The 17,412-nt window shown below is 33.5% G+C and overlaps 1 protein-coding gene across 3 annotated transcripts in view; it reads left to right on the top strand.

Moving 5' to 3' along the window:
• The window catches only part of MTBP (MDM2 binding protein), a 46,410-nt gene that overhangs the window by 6,909 nt on the left and 22,089 nt on the right, over positions 1 to 17,412 (top strand). For all 3 annotated transcript variants that reach the window (XM_084864971.1, XM_084864970.1, XM_084864972.1), the window contains 8 exons: positions 3 to 147; positions 1,121 to 1,238; positions 4,777 to 4,911; positions 6,838 to 6,932; positions 7,959 to 8,031; positions 9,809 to 9,926; positions 15,532 to 15,705; positions 16,924 to 17,031. In XM_084864971.1, the coding sequence (XP_084721097.1) occupies positions 3 to 147; positions 1,121 to 1,238; positions 4,777 to 4,911; positions 6,838 to 6,932; positions 7,959 to 8,031; positions 9,809 to 9,926; positions 15,532 to 15,705; positions 16,924 to 17,031 (966 nt within the window). The remainder of the gene's footprint in view (positions 1 to 2; positions 148 to 1,120; positions 1,239 to 4,776; positions 4,912 to 6,837; positions 6,933 to 7,958; positions 8,032 to 9,808; positions 9,927 to 15,531; positions 15,706 to 16,923; positions 17,032 to 17,412) is intronic.

The raw sequence follows: 17,412 nt of genomic DNA, 5'->3' as shown, positions 1-17,412 counted from the left end.
AGGTAGAGCAATGATCGATATAATACTGTTGCCCTCTGACAAAGATCCTCCTAAATTAAAAGACTGTTTGCCTACTGTTGGAGCATTAAAACATTTAAAAGAATGGTATTCAGCAAAAATTACCATAGCAGGAAATCATTGTGAAATGTAAGTATCTTTGTTCATTTGATTACTGTCTTTGTTGTCTTTTTGCAATTAATATGTTATCCTGTTTTAATAGACTCAGCATTTTAAAAAGTTTTAATGTGACAAGATAGTTTTATATCATATTGTTTATGGAGATTAATTGAAAAGAATCTAGATTTTTCTTGTTTTATACTTGTACTTGTGGTATATTTAAGTTTTTAGTAAATATTATCAATGCAAATGTACATATTTGCATTAATTTTCACAGTGTGTTTTTAAGTAGGCTTGAGCACCATAATGAATACTATGAATACATAATACACTGGATTTATAATGTTATATTTGTTTTTTGTTTTCTGTGCCAATATAGAGATAAATGCATACTGTTGTGTTCTATGATATTTTAGTAAGGATCAATTTCTATTATAGTTTAATCCTTAAAGAGTATTCAGATTAAGTTTATTAACTTCATGATTTTTTTCCGTTCAACAAGTGTTTACTGTGCACTTACTTTATGCCAAGCACAGCAGTAGATGCTGCTGAGTTTAGGAAGTGAGGTTTGATCTTTTTCATTGAAGTGAGGGAGAAACAGGAATAATAATAGTCATGATAGTTTGTGATAAGTGCATATGGGGACAATTTAGGAGATTAGTTCTCTTTTTTAAGATAAGGAATTGGCGAGTCTGTGTGTTTATGTGTGTGTGTGTGTATATGTCTGATACACTTCAGCCAATACATATTAAGGTAAAGTCTGTTTCTTCACCTGTAATATTAAAGGTAATAATTCAATGCCTGAGGATGTTAGGATTAAATGGACATGTGATAGCAACTCACTCAGACATTGACTTAATGGGTATTCTATATTTTAAAAAGTAGATAAAAGCAGCAATATGAATTTGTATTTTTGCCTGTTAGATTTGTACTTAACTATAACCATTTAATCTAAGTAAAATATAAAATACTGTATTTAATTATCATAATCTTTTATTTATAGAAATTGTCAGAAAATTGCAGAATACCTTTCTGCTGATGTGGTATCTTTAGAGGATCTTAGAGATGCTGTTGACTCAAAGGAATTATGGAGGGGAAAGATTCAGATATGGGAAAGAAAGGTAAGTGGATTTCTCAGTGATTAGAGTTTACAAAGCAGTCCATCAGTTTTATTTTTAACATAATTTAAATGAATCTTAGTGAAAATGTACCTTATAAATATGTTCTAGAATAGCACTGTAAATAAAACTTTCTGTGGTAATGGAAATGTTCTATATGTGCTTATGCAATATTCTACTAGCTTCATATTGCTACTGAGCACTTTATATGTGACTATTCAACCCAGGAATTGAGTTTTTAACTTTATTTTCTTTAATTAATTTAAATGTAAATAATCACTGTGATTATGTTTTGGACATTGTAGTTCTAGAATGTAATATGTTTTAAATATAGAATTTGACATTAGTTAATTGCATGTTGTTTAAGCTTCTTTATTTTATCACATACATAGGAAAATTATTTCATATATAATCTCTTACATATAATGCCAGTTTAGGTAATCTCTATCCTCCACTAACCAGGTCTCTGATTTTGAGCAATTCTTTTAACCTTGCTGGACCCCAGATTTCTTAACTACAAGTTGCGACTATCTGATTAGTTGGACTCTCTAATCTTCAGTTTCTCTGAGGTTTCAATTCTGTTTGCCATTTTTTCTATGAATATGTTTGGTGTCTTTTATAAGTTGTGCTCATGTTGAAGTGAATGTCCTAGAGCTTTGTATGTAGGCAAAATTAAAACCAAGTTTCTTAGTATTTGTTCAGGGTGATGTGGAAACATGAGTAGGCCCTTGTGTTCCTGTTAAGGGTTATTGCACTTACGTATTTCAACTTATTTTTAATAATAGTGTAATACAACCTCTAATAAGACAACAGGAATTGATGTGGATGGGTCCTAATTATTGATTTGAATGTTTTCTCATCTTAATCTTGGGAAGGTAAAATCTGCAGGTAAACCTTTCTGCAGTGGTTTTTAATTTAATTTATTAGATGTACTGTTTAATAATCTGGATTTTTTTCAATAGATGAAGTTACACATTCGTTGATATACACTGAGTGGCCAGATTATTATGATCTCTGAATGCATAATAATCTGGCCACTCAGTGTATATCCTAGATAATAAAAGGCTAATATGAAAATTGTCCCTGCGACCAGCAGGCAGCCCAGCCAACCGCCCATGGCCCTTCCCCCTGGCCAGGCTGGCCGGACCCCACCCATGCATGAATTCATGCACCGGGCCTCTAAGTGGACAGATTATTATGCATTCAGAGATCTTAATGATCTGGCTTCTCAGTGAATATATGCAATTTGATATGGATTTTTGTTGTATTGGTCCTTCAGATTACCACTTGTTCCAATCAATGGCACACACACTTTCTGAGAAACACTTCAAAACCTATGAAGAAATGGAAAATTGGGTCTCTGAATGGTCTGTCTCAAAACAAGAAAAGTTCTAGTGGGGCGGTATCCACAAATTATCTGAAAAATGGGGAAATGTGTAGCTAGCAATGGACATTACTTTGAATAAAGCACTTTTGATGTTTCTCTTGAAATTATCATGTTTTCTTTGATTACAAAATCCACATCATTGTAGTTAATAATGCAAATTTTGTGATCCAAAGAAAACATCAAAAGTGCTTTATTCAAAGTAATGTCCATCTCTCTCTACACATTTCTCACATCTTTCAGATAATTTGTGGATACCACCCCAATACAACTTTTCTTGTTTTGAAGTAAACCATTCAGAGACCCAATTTTCCACATCTTCGTGGGTTTTGAAGTGCTGCTCAGAAAGTGCGTGTGCCATCGATTGGAACAAGTGGTAATCTGAAAGAACAACGTCTGGTGAATACAGCTAGTGGGTTAATACTTCCCAGGCAAGATCTTTTAATGTGTCTTTAACTGGTTTTGAAGTGTGTTATCATGAAGCAAAACTACTTTGCCGTATCTTCTAGCCCATACTGGTAAACCAGGATTCACAAATATCTTGAGCATGTTCACCATAAACTTCCCTAAGTATATGATAAAGTAATGAATCAAAACTTCCCGCAAGTGCCCTTTTTTTGGCAAGAAATTCGACATTTTTTTTTTTTTTAAAGATATTTTATTGATTTTTCACAGAGAGGAAGAGAGAGATAGAGAGTTAGAAACATCGATGAGAGAGAATCATGGATCAGCTGCCTCTTGCACACCCCCTACTGGGGATGTGCCCGCAACCAAGGTACATGCCCTTGCCCGGAATCGAACCCGGGACCTTTCAGTCCGCAGGCCGACCTCTATCCACTGAGCCAAACTGGTCCCGGCAAGAAATTCGACATTTTTAAGCCTAAAAATATCTATAATGTTAATACCTTCAGCAAATTTGACATATGAAATTTTGAAGATTGCTGTCAATACCAGAAAATCGCATATGTATCAAAGCGCATATATATCAACATATGTGTAACTCCATCTATTGAAAAAAAATTTGCATTATTAACCGGTACACCTAGTAATTTTAAAAAATATATTTTTATTGATTTCATAGAAAGGAAGGAAGAGGGAGAGAGGGCTAGAAATAGCAATGATGAGAGAGAATCATTGATTGGCTGCCTCCTGCACTTCCCCCTACTGGGGATCTAGCTCTCAATCCAGGCATGTGCCCTGTCCATCAATTGAACTGTGACCTCATAGTTCATAGGTTGACACTCAACCACTGAGCCACACCAGCTGGGTTCTGCAGTGGTTTGAATGTAAACAGATCATATAGCCACCTGGAAGTGTGCAAGATACTATTAGCTTTGGAGAATTGCTTTTGTATAATTTTTCTGAAACTACATGTTTTTATACAGACAGATAATGACCAGTTATTTTCATGTGATTCTGTTATTCTTTTCCATATCTCCACTGGATGCTTTTAAAACTTGAAATCACTTTTTTTGTGTGTGTGGGAAATAGCTTTTAGCCTAGAGGAATTATAGTGATTAAGGACATAGATTCTATAGTTAGATTGCCTGCATTCAGATTCCAACTCTGTTTCTTGGTAGTTTTGTATGACATGTTAGGTAATATTTAGCCTTTTCGTGCAACAGTTGTCTTCATCTGTAAGATAGGGATAATAATAGCTTCTAGCTCATCGATTTTTATGAGAACTAAATTATTTAAAGTACAAAGTAACCACTCATAACTGTTAGGGATCATTGTTGTCACCCTTGCTATTATTAGCAACCCTGCTATTACTACTTCTGCAGGAATTGATCTTCCATCAGCAGCTTCTGTTGTTGCATGAACAAGTTCTGTTTTTGCAGAACTTCCAGACTGGTAGGAAGCCAGGTATTGAACAAGTATATGCAAAGGAAGTTATTTGGTTCTGTGGTTGCATAGAATGGACTTAATATACTTTCACAGGCTGGTGAAGGGCCAAGGAGAGCTTTTCATGAAAAATTCATCTGTGAGTTGAAATAAGTGGGATTTATACATAAATGGAACCACACTTTGAGCTGAAGAAAAGAAAATAAATTTACATAGGGTTTCCTCCCAACTTTTAAATTGCAATAAGATGTATTCATCTTTGTAACTTTATTCATGATGTCTGTAATTTTTTCTCTCTTGATTTCTTTTTAGTTTGGATGTGAAATTCATTTTCCTGACTTCTGTTTAAAGGGAGTTGCACCTAAGAGTTTTAATGCATCTAACTTAAGTACCTGCTTTCTTGACAAAAAGATAATTCCATCGAAGGATAAAACTTGTTTGCCAAAGGTAATCTATGTTTAATTTTGCAGTTATCCATTCATGCATATTTTTGTCCCTATGAGATAATTTCGAATTATAAATTCACATTTACTAACGTATTTCTATTATTGTTATAGTTAAGTGTGTAAATTATACTGTGTTATATTAAATTTGGCAAAACTATTGTTATAGATTTTAAAAAATATTCTTTTAATGAAGCGAGCCTAACTTTAGATCATTATAGACCTGCAACTGCCTTTGGCATGGACTTTACTATGTGACCTTTCTTAGACTAAAAAGGTCAGAGAGTATGACGCAGTGGAAAGAGGAGAGGCTTTGATGTTAGGCAGACCTGGGTTTGAAACCTAACTCTGTCACCTATGAGGTGTTATAACCTTGGGTAGATTGATTAGCTCATTTGTGAAGTGGAGCCAATAATAACACACTTATCTTACAAAGTTATCATGAGAGTTAAATGGGGTGAGAAAATAGCCTCTGACACAGAGGCTTCATTTACTATGTTTAAAATGTTAGGTTTTTGTCCCATATCACCATAGATTTATTCTTAAAATACAAGTAATTATAAAGAATAATAATTAAAGAGGGTTTAATTGGCTTTTCTTTCACATTGAAATAATAACATAAGAGCTATGCATGTAGAAGCACACTAGAAATTCACTTTAAAAGGGCAATTCAAGAAAGAGCAAAATATAACAGTCATAATGTTATAACGATGTTAAATGGATGGGTCTTATTTTCTGATCAAAGGGTAACACGAAAAGGCGATGGAAACACATTTCCCAATAGCTGTTTAGAATTGATTACTTTAAGCAACTTGTCGGCCATCTTTCACAGGAATATTGAATTCTTTTGTAAAGATTAGGATCATAAGATTGGTTATTTCAACTTCTTATCTTTGGTAGTACACCATTTAATATGAATAGCATATCTAACTTTTGCTGCAATTGAAGAGAATATTAGGGTGCAGCCTCTTCAGTAAATATAAGTCTCTCAGTCTCTCTCTCTCTCCACACACACACACAGTGTACATGTTCTGTACCCGAAGCTACACTGTGTTCTAGTAAAAAGCCTGCTCAGATTGGCCAGAGTCAGAGAGGTGGTCTATTAAAAAAAGAGCTGGTGTTGCCTCGGAAGTGGGGGGTAGTCTTATACAGCGAATATAGGCATAAACCTATGTTTTAACTGTAAAATTAGGGAGCTGTTTTATACTTTCTTAATTAGCACTCCTGGCTTCACTAGTTCTCCATTTAATTTTTTAAGTATTTTGTCCAAGGATTTTTTGTTTGTTTGTTTCAGCATACCACTCAACCTGAGTTCATCCTGAGTCACCTTTCTTTTGCTTTTTCAGTCTTGCAAATTCTTATTTTTTATTTTATTTTATTAATTTTCCACAGAGAGGAAGGGAGAGGGATAGAGAGCTAGAAACGTCGATGAGAGAGAAACATCGACCAGCTGCCTCTTGCACTCCCCCTACTGGGGTTGTGCCCGCAACCAATGTACATGCCCTTGACCAGAATCAAACCTGGGACCTTTCAGTCCGCAGACCAATTCTCTATCCACTGGGCCAAACCGGTTTCTGCTATTTTTTTTTTTTTTAATATCCTAGTCTCTTGGGTTGTCTGTCTTGCTGAGGATAAACAAGAAAGATTGATAACTCTTTTCCTTTGTTGCTTTCCTGTTTCTATAACTCATTTTCTCCCTGTTAATATCTTTCTAGTTCCCAAGAAATCTCCATGTCTGTCTCTCAGCTCTGATATGTAGCATTGAAATGGAAGAAATTCTTGTCTGCTATAGAGGATGAAATGTGTGTTTGGCATTATGTATAAATACATGTTTTTTAAGATTCAATTTAAAGTTTTAAACCTTCCACTCATTTGTTCAATTTTACTTTATAGCATTTAAAGTATTATATAATTTTAATTTATTTTCTAGGTTTTCCACTATTATGGCCTTGCTTTAGAATTTGTGCAGATGATAAAATTATCAGACCTACCCTCCTGCTATCTGTCGGACATTGAATTTGAGTTGTATCCTTTCATTTATATCTTCATTTTAGAGTACAAATTCTGTGTTGGGTAGAATGTTTCCTTGTACCACTCCATATTAAATGTTTGTGCTGTTTTATATAAGAATAGTATTCAGTGTACTTTTCATTGCCATTGTTTTAAGAAATTTGTACAAATTGCAAGAAAATTCCTCCCCTCAAGTATTGTATTTATACTTCTAGACAAGGCAGAAGATTTCCTGATTGCTACTTGTTGCTTATGGGATTGGGAGGAGGGAGAAGTGTTAGGAATACATAGAGAAAAACAGTAATTTACATACCGTATTTTCCGGCGTATAAGACGACCCCTGATTTTACAGTTAAAATATAGGTTTAGGTCTATATTCGCTGTATAAGACTACCCCCCACTTCAAAGAAAAGACTTACTTTGCCGTCAAGATCTGCAGGTAATTTTTGTGCAATTTTGGTCTTTTGCCCCCGATTTTTGGTTGACTTTTTTTCGTTTCAAAAGTCATCTTATACGCCGGAAAATACGGGTATTCCAGAAATGTTCAGTTGTTTCTCTTGCCATTGGCAGAATGGGTATGCGCTAGTCTGTTGTATCTGTTACATATAATAGTAAAGTAAATGTGAATGTGATCATTTATATCTGAAAATATTCAGCATATTTTAAATTCTCTCTTAAGAAATGTAATGATTTTTAGAAATACACTTAAGAACAGGATACTTTGTATAAAAAGGAAAAAGTTGGCTGAAAACGGAACATTAGCATAGTGTTGTAGAATATTTGTTCAGAAGTTACTGTTTTTACAAATCTCTTGTTTCTAACATTTATGGTGATGCCATTCATACTAACACTATTTCTTGGTATATTTTCATAATCAGAAAAATAATTGTCCTTAGGGAAAGGAGTAATTGTAAATTCCTACAGTTAAAATTTTTAATAAATGAATTCAAGCACCTTGTGAGTTGGAGAATCAAACATATAGTAGGGAGTAGAATTATTTTACAGTTGCCATTCTTTTATTTCTTTAACTCCTAAGTACAGAGAACTGACAAAAAACAGTACCAAGAAGAACTCCATGTTATTGTTGGAGCAGATTTCTTCTCTATGTGGCAATGTAGAGAATGTTGTTTTGTTTTGTTTCTAACTCAATATTTAACCATGTGTGAAAAAAGGGACTATAGTTTATGAATTTGTTTTTGAATGATTTGGTTTCTTTACTATAATATGATTTTGGGCCTAATTTATATTAAGACACTTTGGACTTTTCATAATAACTCCAAAGTCCTCTGTAGACATGAAGTGTTGTTTTGTCTTTTAGAAGAAATTAAAAAAAAAAATAAACTTCATGGTGAGATTTAGAAATGTCATTCATGTTTGTAGCAAATGTTTAGTCAAAAAGAAATGTCTCAAAAACATGGTCACTTCTTTGGCCTATGAGTCCAACCACGTTTTTATCAGGCTATATGTTAGGCCTTGAACTTCATTTTTATCAGGCTATTGAACTAGCATTGAACTAGCATTTCTCAACTGTGAAGTTACAATTATAATGATTATGTAGTTGTCAACTATAACTGGACCCTGATCTGCCGTGGTCACATCACAGTCTGAGTCATGCAGTTTTGCCATGCATTTAAGACTTTGAAGTCTTATTTATGTAAGAATGAAGAACTAGGACTTAGTACTTGGAAAATTACATATAAATCTTTTATACTTAGGGATTATTTTACATTGCTAAATGTTTTTAATATCTAATTCTTGTCTGTGTAAAATACATTTGACTTAAAAAAAGATTATGACTAAATAATAAAGAAAGATAAGCACATTTAATTTACCTTATTTTTCTTCTAATACACTTATTTTTATGTCTGTTAATTAATATATAAGTAAAAGTAATAAGTAGCAATAAAACTAGCACATTAATGCATTAATTGAGTATCACATCTCTTGTAACCCCCATCTATGGAGGACAGTTGAAAGTGATTTTGCATCTATATAGGACAACTAAAAATGATTTTGCCTTAGATTTAAGATTTATGCCATATGCCCCACCTAAAAATTTCCCCAGAGTTAAAATAAATATATATATATATATATATATATATATATATATATATATATATATATATATATATATATATATTGGGATGTGCTGACTGTTGTAACTTGTGTTCTAAAATAACTGGCAAAATGCCACTTTGAGAATTGCAATTTGTTTATTCAGTGCTTAATCAAACTGAGACTTTACCTAAATATATTGCAATGGTTTTTTGAAAACAAATATTTAATAAGCATTTGTATGGCCAGCCCTGGGAATACAAAGATGACCAAGTTGCGTTTGCTCATAAATCAATGAGAAGCTGCTGTATGTTTCCTGGCATGTGAGATTCATGGTTTCTCTGCATTTTGTACTTATTAGCATTCAACCTCTAATTTCTAGGAACAGGTTTTGAGGTTGCTTTCTAAATGATTCTTATTTTGAAGCCAGAACAATAACCCATCCAATCAAAAGGTTATAAAATTATGGCTGAATATGACAGAATCTTTTGATGACAGAATTTCTGGCTTCTCTTTAATTTTTAGTAAAAGAAGAAATTATACCCATGCCTGAGCTCGAAGCAGATATGTGAATAACAAAGCTTTTAGAGGTTTATAATCAAAAAAGCTTACAGCTTTGAAGAACTTTCTCTATTTTTGTTGTCTAGTCTTTGGCTTTTTGTGAGGAGGCAGGGTGGAGGAGGGGCATTGTTTTTGTTTTTTAGTGGAGTTACTGGGAGAGAGCATTGCCAAATACATTTTATGTAGGTGAAATATGAGAGGAAAATTGTCCAATGATACTACTTAAGAATTAATCTCAGTGTGCAGTCACTAAAAGTATATTCTGTTTTCAATAGGTTGGTGCACTTTTTGTATTGCCATGTACTATTAGTAACATACTTATTCCACCTCCCAGCCAACTCAGTTCAAGAAAATGGAAGGAATACATAGCTAAAAAGCCTAAGACAATCAGTGGTAAGTAGGAAATATTTAAGTTGTTTCAGTGGTACCACATAGAAGCAATATTTATCAAATGGTCAGTGAAGATCATTTTTCTTTATGGGGAAAATAATATGTGTTACTACTGATTAAAAAGGATCCACATCATTTTAAGATTTTGTTTTTATTCTCTCTAACAACCAACTGTAACATAAAGTATATACATTTAAAAATATCAGTGATTTCAGGCAGAATTTGAGATTAATTAGATAACTAATTACATTGAACATGGGTTTTTTTGGAGACATTTTGGGAATAAAATTTAATAACAAAGGTGCTTAAGTTATTATACAGTGTATTAAAAAACAGTTTCTGTGCTCTTAACCAAGATGTCATTGTAAAAATGAAATTCTTATTTCATTTATAAAATCAGATGATTTAAATTAAAAAACCTAGTATTACCTGAGGCAATTGAAGCTCAACTTGTTAGTAACTTGACCAAAGTAACACAGCTAACATGTGTTCCTTCATACTTTCCTTTTTGGAAAAGTAAAGAAAGACTTTTAATAGACTTCATCCATTCAGTGTGAACCAAAATTTGTGCTCCAATTTTTATCAATTCCTTAGGTTTACCATATTATTCCTTGATGAAATAAAATATATACATACAATTTCAGCAATTTCATTTGGTTTGACTTAAAATAGAAAATCTATGCCCTATTTAAGGCATGCTTAAGTATGCTTAACTTAGGAGTTGCAAAAGAGCCCTGGCTAGTGTGGCTCATTTGTTTGAGAGTTGTCTGTGAACCTAAATGTCACTGGTTTGATTACCGGTCAGGGCACATGCCCAGGTTGTGGGTTTGGTCCCCAGTCAGGGCATGTACGATGTTTTTCTTTCTCTCCCTTTCCCTTCCCCTCTCTCTCTAAAATCAATATAAACAGTAAAAAAAATTAAAAGAGTAGCAAAAGAATGATTTTTTAAAGTGATTTTCAGGAAAATACTCAGAAACTATTATGGTACTGGAAAAAATGCAATAAGAACTATATATATATAAATGCAATTCAGTAAATCCTATTAAATTTCTAAAGCAAGACTTCTCTATTTAAAACTTGTATTGAAAAGCCAATTGTATAATAAATATCTGGCTTACCATATGCTCACAGAGAAATCTTATGAAATTGTTAAGAACTAGATGTTGGTTATCCCCCTAACGTTATATTACAAATGAGAAAGTTAAGCTATGGAGAAATCAAGAAACTTACAAGGTGAAGTCAGAATTTGCACCGAAGTCTGAATGCATCTATAGGCCATCCACAATAACTTTACATTTCTGAGTTTATTGTCTCATTTTTTAAAAATTTAAATTCTTTTGAAAGGAAAACTTTTAAAGGTACTCTTGGGAAAAATAGTCTTTTTATTTTACTGATAGACAAGTCATCTAATAAAAATATTTTAAAGAGACTAGACTAATAAATGATGAAATGTTTTGAATTGATGATCATGTACCTTCTTCATTCTTAAATCAGTGTTGAAAGTGTTTTTAAATAGTGAGCTGAAACTAATGAAGTTAAAATTACACACCATAACAGATCTATGAATAAATTTCATACTGAGAAAGGATAAAGGACTCTGGTAAGGATTTTGAAAGAGATTTCAGTGGCAAAGAGAAAGTATTAACTCACTCAGCAAATATTTACTGTGTGTCTACTGTATTTACGGCATTTTTTTTGGTGCTAGGATTCAGCAATGAACAATATCATTTTAAAAAAAATATATATTTTATTGATTTTGTACAGAGAGGAAGGGAGAGAGATAGAGAGTTTAGAAACATCAATGAGGGAGTGTCATCAATCAGCTCCCTCTTGCACACCCCCTACTGAGGATGTGCCCGTAACCAAGGTACATGCCCTTGACCGGAATCAAAGCCGGAACCTTTTAGTCCCCAAGCCGACGCTCTATCCATTGAGCCAAACCGGTTTCGGCGAACAATATCATTTCTTGAATGATTTTAGTTTCTTCATAGAATTGTGGCAGGGAATTTTCTTGAACAGTCTTGGTGGCAGCTAAGTTTTGTACTACATCATTGAAGCTTAGTCTGACAAATAAGATGGGGGATAAACGTATGCAATATCTTTTTTGGAAATACTTTATGAATATAAATTAAGTATATTAATTTTTTTAAAAAGTTTTATCTTTTGCCTTTTCAGTTAACTCTAAAGGCCATTTCAAAAGTTGGGTCTAGAATTGCTTGAAAAACGATGTCATTGAGAAATGTATGGTCTCCAAAAATGCCTACCTTGAGGATTATTTTTTATATTATTGTTTAATATTTATTATCATTATAAAGATAATTTGATATATTATTTACTTTTCAGTAAGTTAGAATATTCACTTAACAGCTGTTTCCTGAATTATCCTGGAATATTTTTCATATTATCATTTGAACCATTGTTTTCCATTTATATTGTTGAAATGTTATAAAAAGAAGGGGTTGGCTACAGGGTTTTAAGACCTGCTGAGCAATGTATTGATGTAAAATATGGCTCAGTTTTTATTATGCTAAAATTTTGTTTGTGAATGAAACTAGTAATGATACAGGTTTTCATTATGGTTTACGTATTATAAAATTTGATGCAACTAAAGGAAACATGTAATTTCTGTTTCTCCCATCTTGCCTATGTAGTGGATCCAAATGGATATTTGGTTTTGGTGGAGGGGGAACATGCAAGCCAATCAATCTTTTAGAAGCTGACAGAGTAAAAATAACAGATGGAAATAGAGAAGAATTTTCTGTTGTAATCATTTCCCCTTATTTCTTCAGGAAAAGCTATGAGAATTGAATAACTATGCTAATTATAAGTCTGTTGCTCTGTATTTACATAAAATTATTTAATAAGTCTTCAGCTAACACCTGCCAAATCTGGAACATAATTTTTTAAATGACTGCACAGTCATTATGGATAGGGGAATTCTGTAAAATAAATGTTTTTCTTTTATGGAAAATAAGATTGTGTTGTAATTACAGGCTCAGTGATTAAAGTTCTAATAAAGGTGATAGGATTTTAAGTAAATATAGAAAGTATATTCGGCATTGAGAAGATATGTAATTTGAGTTTGCAAAGTGCTAAATTGGTAAATGAATTAAGGTCACTGTGAGTCTGGGAAAAAAATCTTAGTTTCAAAGACAACTAGTAAGTGTTTTTCTTTCTAATCTTTATCTAAATTTCTTTTCTAAGATTGATGTTTGTGAATAGGAGTAACATTCCTATTGCAAGCTAATTGCAAAAGTTTGTGTGTTGTTTTTTTTGTATTGCATAATTCTTAATGTATATAAGAATTTTGAATGCATTTCTCCATTGTCTTCCAATTTTGGCGCTGTTTAGAATTCCAGTGCCATTCCCACAGGAAGGAAGGAAAGAAGGAAGGGAGGGAGGAAGTATTTTCTCTGGCACTTTGTAGAATCTGTTTTTATTCTGCTTTTTTAAAATCCTCACCAGAGGCTATGCACTTTATTGATTTTAGAGAAAGAGGAAGGGGAAGAGGGGGCGGGGGGAGAAACATCATTAGGTTGCTTCCCATAGCTACCCCAACTGTGGATGGAACCAGCAACTTGGATATGTGCCCTGACTGGGAATCAAACCTGCAGCCTTTTGGTACATGGGTCGAGACTCCAACCAGCTGACCTACTCGGCCAGGGCTCTATTTTTATTCTTGTATTGGGCACTCAGCATGCCTGGAAGCTTGTCTTTTTTATTGGGACAATGTTGTTATAATTATTTTGTTGATAATTTCCTTCCCTCCATTTTTTAATGTTCTTTCTTTTGGATGCTGTATCTCCTGGTTTGGGTTTCTCTCTTCCTCTCCTATTTTATATTTCTTTGTCTTCTCTTATTTTCTGATAGATTCATTGAACTTTATCTTCTACCCTATTGAAATCTTATTTCTGCTTTCTTAATTTTAATTTCCATGAGCTCTTTCTAAGTTAATGTTCTTTTACTTGTAATTTTCTGTTCTTACGTAGTTGATGCAATATCATCTCTGAGGATTTTAGTGGTCTGTTTTTGTCGTGATTTTCTTTTTATACCATATTCTTTGTTTCTCTACAATCCCCCTCCACCACCCCCCCCCCCTTTTTTTTTCCTGTTTGTTTCTTTCGGCATCTGGCTTTCATAATAAAGACTTTCCTTAAGTCTCATAATGTTTGGCTGTCTGCTCATATTTAAGAGAGAGCACTAGAAAGCTGTTTGGAAAATCTGGGTGTATGGTAGAGCTTATTGACTGGGATCTTCATGTTAGACTGATCTTGCTGCAACATTACATTAGGTGGCACCAATATTGGGATTTTTGTTTTTTGTTTTTTTTGTTATAAAAGCCCTTTTATATTTTCAGTCAGTCCTCTAATGCTGACCACAGTTCTGCTATCTGGCTTCCAAAATTTTAGAAGTTATGTAGATGAAGAGAAAAGGGCCCCAATGTTCTGTATAGAATAATTCACTTAATCCACTGATAACTCTGCCCCTAAGCTTTGTTTATATCTCCCAGGCCAGAGACACATTGTTTATCTTCACGGGAGGATTAGCTTCTGGTTTTCTGGGCTGGGGAAAGGACTACCATTTACCTGAGTAGAACAAGGAGGAACCAGGAAGCCATATTTCCTCTCAAACAGACTTTCAATGGTCTTTTATTTCACCTTCATTTTGCTTCCAGTGCCATCTGGGACCACCATCCCAAGAGTCTCCTGTCAGGGGTTATAGTATAAATTGTCTTGCTTCTAAGCTTTCTTCTCTGTTTTTCTCAGCTTCCGTAGCAATTGAGAGACTGAGGCCTGTTACCATTTGTTCATCTCTTTTCCTGCTTTCAAAATTTAGTCATTATTCTCTTCTCTCAGATATTAGTCATTGGAGATTTATGCTATTTTAAATTTCTCTTTATTCTCATTTCATAGAATTTCAGGAGATAGTGAAAATAAATGCTTATGTCCAATTCACCATCTTCAGTAAAAAGGACTCTGCTTCTATTTTTACTTTCAAAGGCATCACAGTTTTTCTTCGACCTTCACTATAACCCTCAGTTGATTTGTTTTTAAAATATACTAGAAGCTGTCTTAACTGACCTTCATGTAACTGGCATGCCAGATTAATGAATGCTTTCCATTCCCTCTGTAAAAATGCATTATGGGTGCCCACTGAAAGGAGCAAAAAGCTACTCTTAAGTATATATATGTACACTGCTGCTCCTACCAGTTGAGCTGTGCATGCCTACAGGGGTCAGTTTATTCCCCTTTAAAGAAATTGAAGTTGGAAATAATAATTGATACATTATAAGTGGGTTGTATAAGAAAAATATCATGGAATTCTAATGAGCTACATCAAAAGTTAATAAATGAGTACACACAGTTTTAATTTAAATTAAAATTTGTATCTCTTTTTATTATGAGTATCAGATTCTATTTTAGTTTAATATTTTTATTCCCTAATTTTAATAGCTTTCTCAGTTAATTGAACTGTTAGCTCCAAATGTATTGGGTAACAGTTTGTTTTAAAAAAAATACGGGATGTCATTATATTCTCTGGGTCCGGTGTATGATTCTGCCTTGCTGCGTGGTGAATTTTTACATACTTAAAAATTGTTTTTGTTTAGTTCCAGATGTTGAAGTGAAAGGAGAGTGTTCTAGCTATTACCTCTTGTTACAAGGCAATGGCAGTAGAAAATGCAAAGCCACACTGATTCACTCAGCCAACCAGATCAATGGCTCATTTGCCCTCAGTTTCATTCATGGAAAGATGAAGGCAAGGACAGGAGAAACCCAACTGAGTAAGTGTTAACTTGAGTGGAAAATATTTTTTACATTTGTTTGTATATATAGGTTTAATTAACTTATGTGGTTTTTAATGAACTTGTTTTCCCCAAACTCCATTTCACTTTCAGTAAATTTATCGTTTATTTCAAACACAGTATTACGTATTTGAACAATTTAGAATATAGAGAATTAATCCCTTTACATTGTACCCAGTAAGTTTTACTAGATCAGCCCTCGATTCCAAATAGGACATTTTCAGTATAGTTCACTTAAAACACATACTATTTTCCTGTAATTTCTCATTTTCATTTACTTTCTCTAAGGCATTTTATTCTGTTTTATTGCTCACCTTTTCTCTTCAAGCTGCATGCTTTGGTGTTTATTACTGTGTGACAAAACACCCCAAGATTAGCTTAAAAATAACTTTATTACTATGTCTCATAGTCCTACCGACTGGGCTCAGCCGGATGTTTTTGTGTTTAAGTCCCACATCTGATTGCAGATACACAGCTGGTACTCCAGTCATGTGAAGACTAGAGCAATTGTTCTAGGAAGCCTCGAGGCTTTCTGTGACTTAGCCTAGAGATCATTCACTGTCACTTTACCATACTTTATTGGCTTCACCAGGCTAGCCAGGACTCATTGTGGAAGGGCTGCATAATGGGTGACTAGCAGGACATGTTGGTAGTTGGGGCCATCGTTAGAGACTTAACCCCACTCCGTTTGTGTTTTGTGTAGGAGTTTATTTTTTAATTACCATTTTTAAAAATTTTAATTACATGAATTGGAGTAACATTGGTTAATAACATTGTGTAATTTTCAGGTGTATTATTTTATAATACAATATCTGTGTACTCCATTGTGTGCTCATCTCTCAAAGTCTAGTCTCCTTCCATGACCATATGTTTGACTCTCTCTATTCCCTTTATCTTCTCCGCACTCCCTTCTGTGAAGGAGTTTCAGTAGCTGAGCCTATGGAAGAAAATGTGATGAGGGAATTCTACTCTACTACCTAAATTCCCTCAGTTTAAGAAGCAAATCAAAGTTTAAAATGCACAATAATTTAATGTTTATTTTTTGCAGCTTAATTATTTAATTGGAAATATGCAAGATCAAGAGAGATGAGTAATTGGCTTTTACTTTTTAAATTATATATTAGCGCATTAGCTGGGAACTGAATATTAATTGTTGTCATAGAATATCTTTAATACTGACTTTTTCGTGTGTCGCAGGCATTCCTTTTGACTTCTCGTCGCTACCACATTTTTCTGGAGAGCAGCTTATAGAGAGAGAGAAGCAGTTAGCCAGAGTTCAAGCTCTGGCTTTGAAAGAATGTCTGAGTAAGTAACAATTTGTACATTTTATTCTACTGTAAGAACCTGTTCAGACATAATGCATTGTTATTTCCACACTTTTTCTTATGTATTTTGTCTTTTACATAAGACACTCATTTGTAGAACTATTCTTGTTCTTGTAGAAGTGATATAAGAGTAGAAAAAGTTAGCAACTTTTCTCCCCTCAGATTAAAATATTCCTATTTGTTCATCACAGTTAACATTTATAGAAATATTTCTTCAGGAAAATTCTGTACTTCAACATTTTTAAATGTGTGCTAGGATACACCTAAATTGTATTCTGGTTAACATAGAGCTCTTCCGAAAATGTCTTTTTATATATATTTTAGCTGTCATAAGAGAATAGAAACTGCAAAGAGAAGAAAA

The sequence above is a fragment of the Pipistrellus hanaki genome (genome assembly GCF_964339955.1).
Source record: "Pipistrellus hanaki genome assembly, chromosome: 17".
Taxonomy (NCBI): Eukaryota; Metazoa; Chordata; class Mammalia; order Chiroptera; family Vespertilionidae; genus Pipistrellus; species Pipistrellus hanaki.
The sequence above is the reverse complement of the archived record's forward strand: the minus strand, read 5'-3'. Positions and strand labels throughout refer to the sequence as shown.